This window comes from Austrofundulus limnaeus, unplaced genomic scaffold, assembly GCF_001266775.1.
Source record: "Austrofundulus limnaeus strain Quisiro unplaced genomic scaffold, Austrofundulus_limnaeus-1.0 Scaffold2288, whole genome shotgun sequence".
Taxonomy (NCBI): Eukaryota; Metazoa; Chordata; class Actinopteri; order Cyprinodontiformes; family Rivulidae; genus Austrofundulus; species Austrofundulus limnaeus.
Genome location: NW_013954690.1, coordinates 18,906 through 21,031, shown reverse-complemented (window position 1 = coordinate 21,031; position 2,126 = coordinate 18,906). Strand labels below are relative to the sequence as shown.

The window sequence follows — 2,126 nt, the reverse complement described above, 5'->3', positions numbered from 1 at the left end:
CTGCAGGTAGGCGTCTCTGCAGGTAGGCGTCTCTGCAGGTAGGAGTCTCTGCAGGTAGGCGTCTCTGCAGGTAGGCGTCTCTGCAGGTAGGCGTCTCTGCAGGTAGGAGTGTCTGCAGGTAGGAGTGTCTGCAGGTAGGAGTGTCTGCAGGTAGGAGTCTCTGCAGGTAGGAGTCTCTGCAGGTAGGAGTGTCTGCAGGTAGGAGTCTCTGCAGGTAGGAGTCTCTGCAGGTAGGAGTCTGCAGGTAGGAGTCTCTACAGGTAGGAGTGTCTGCAGGTAGGAGTGTCTGCAGGTAGGAGTCTCTACAGGTAGGAGTGTCTGCAGGTAGGAGTCTCTACAGGTAGGAGTGTCTGCAGGTAGGAGTGTCTACAGGTAGGAGTCTCTACAGGTAGGAGTCTCTACAGGTAGGAGTCTCTACAGGTAGGAGTCTCTACAGGTAGGAGTCTCTACAGGTAGGTGTCTCTGCAGGTAGGTGTCTCTGCAGGTAGGAGTGTCTACAGGTAGGAGTCTCTACAGGTAGGAGTGTCTGCAGGTAGGTGTCTCTGCAGGTAGGAGTCTCTGCAGGTAGGTGTGTATGCTGCAGGTAGGAGTCTCTGCAGGTAGGAGTCTCTACAGGTAGGTGTCTCTACAGGTAGGAGTCTCTACAGGTAGGTGTCTCTACAGGTAGGAGTCTCTACAGGTAGATGTCTGCTGCAGGTAGATGTCTCTGCTCTGTGCTGTAATAACAGTTTCTGCAGGCTCAGAGCTGTATGAAGTCTCAGGAAGTCCCTCAGAGGCCAAACGTCAACGCTTCAGGCAGACAGGCAGGAAGTGAGACACCAGCCAGTGAGACGGGCTCCAGAGAACCCTGAGGACAGGCCCAGTGTGAGGACGCTCATGTCGAGGATGGACACGAGTCCCAGCAGAGACCACAGGTCAATAGAAACTTTAAAAGAAGGATTTACTTTGATTTAATCAGGACAAAAGACAGATTTTCACCTGGATCTGAAGACGTAACAGGAATATTTTCACCGTCTGAATCCACAGAGCGGACCGTCGACAGCTTCTCACAGATCAGGATTATGGTGCAGTGAGCTTCATGTGAGGAGCTGAAGAACCGTCATGATGCTGAGATGTGAAGCTGTCAGTTTGTTGTTCTTCCTGCTGCTCCAGGTCAGTCTGTCAACATGTTTCAAATATCTAAACTTCCTGCGCTGCTTTGAAATGTAAAACAGTAAAACAYGAAACATTTCTTAGACTTAACACATCAAACTCTAGGCCCGTGGGCCACAAGTGGCCGTTACAAGATACTTTTGTTGATTTATTTTGTTATAAACTTTATTCATTTCATAAAACAAAATTCTGTGTGCAATAAAAAATAAATAAAATAAAATGAAAGGTGGCAGAGAGAAGAAATCTTAAATCTGCCCCTTTTTTCTCAAATATAGATTCAAACTATAAAGATCTTAAGTTAAAAAATTTAAACCTGACGCATCACAACTCATAAAACTGCTTCTAAAGTTTCATATTTAGGTTTTCTTCAATAAGTTGTTTCTTTTTAAGTTAACCCTAAAAACTAAGATCCATTTATATTTTTTKTAATTAAATATTAACCAAGTTTGGATCTTGACTTTAATATTAGCCCTGTTCTAAACTAATTTTTATTAATAATAAATCACTCAGACAAAAAGGTATCCATCAACTTTATGTGTRGCTGTGAGTCGACTTCATTTGGAGAAAAACACAAGATGTGACATGGACTTACAGTAAACATGATTAATGAGTGAGCAGGTGCTCAATAAAACATAAATACAACTCCCAGCTCAAATATACTATCAGAATAAAAAGATAAAATCAAGTAAAACAAAGCAAAATACATAAAAATGACTGATGTTACTTTATCCAGTGTKGTATAAAGTACCACAAAGTAATACTTGAGTAAAAGTACAAGTATGTTACCAAAAACTACTTTGGTAAAAGTTAAAGTCTCCTTTAGGAATATTACTTGAGTAAAAGTACAAGTATGTTACCAAAAACTACTTTGGTAAAAGTTAAAGTCTTTTAGGAATATTACTTGAGTAAAAGTACAAGTATGTTACCAAAAACTTACTTTGGTAAAAGTTAGTCTCTTTTAGGAATATTACTTG

General features: G+C 41.7%; 1 protein-coding gene across 1 annotated transcript in view; it reads left to right on the top strand.

Moving 5' to 3' along the window:
• Positions 1–7: 7 nt before the first annotated feature.
• LOC106537389 (receptor-type tyrosine-protein phosphatase beta) overlaps positions 8–2,126 on the top strand; it is a gene marked incomplete at its 3' end in the record, with an annotated part of 20,816 nt that continues 18,697 nt past the window's right edge. The window contains 1 exon segment of the mRNA XM_014034772.1: positions 8–1,152. Within this exon segment, the coding sequence (XP_013890226.1) occupies positions 1,102–1,152 (51 nt within the window).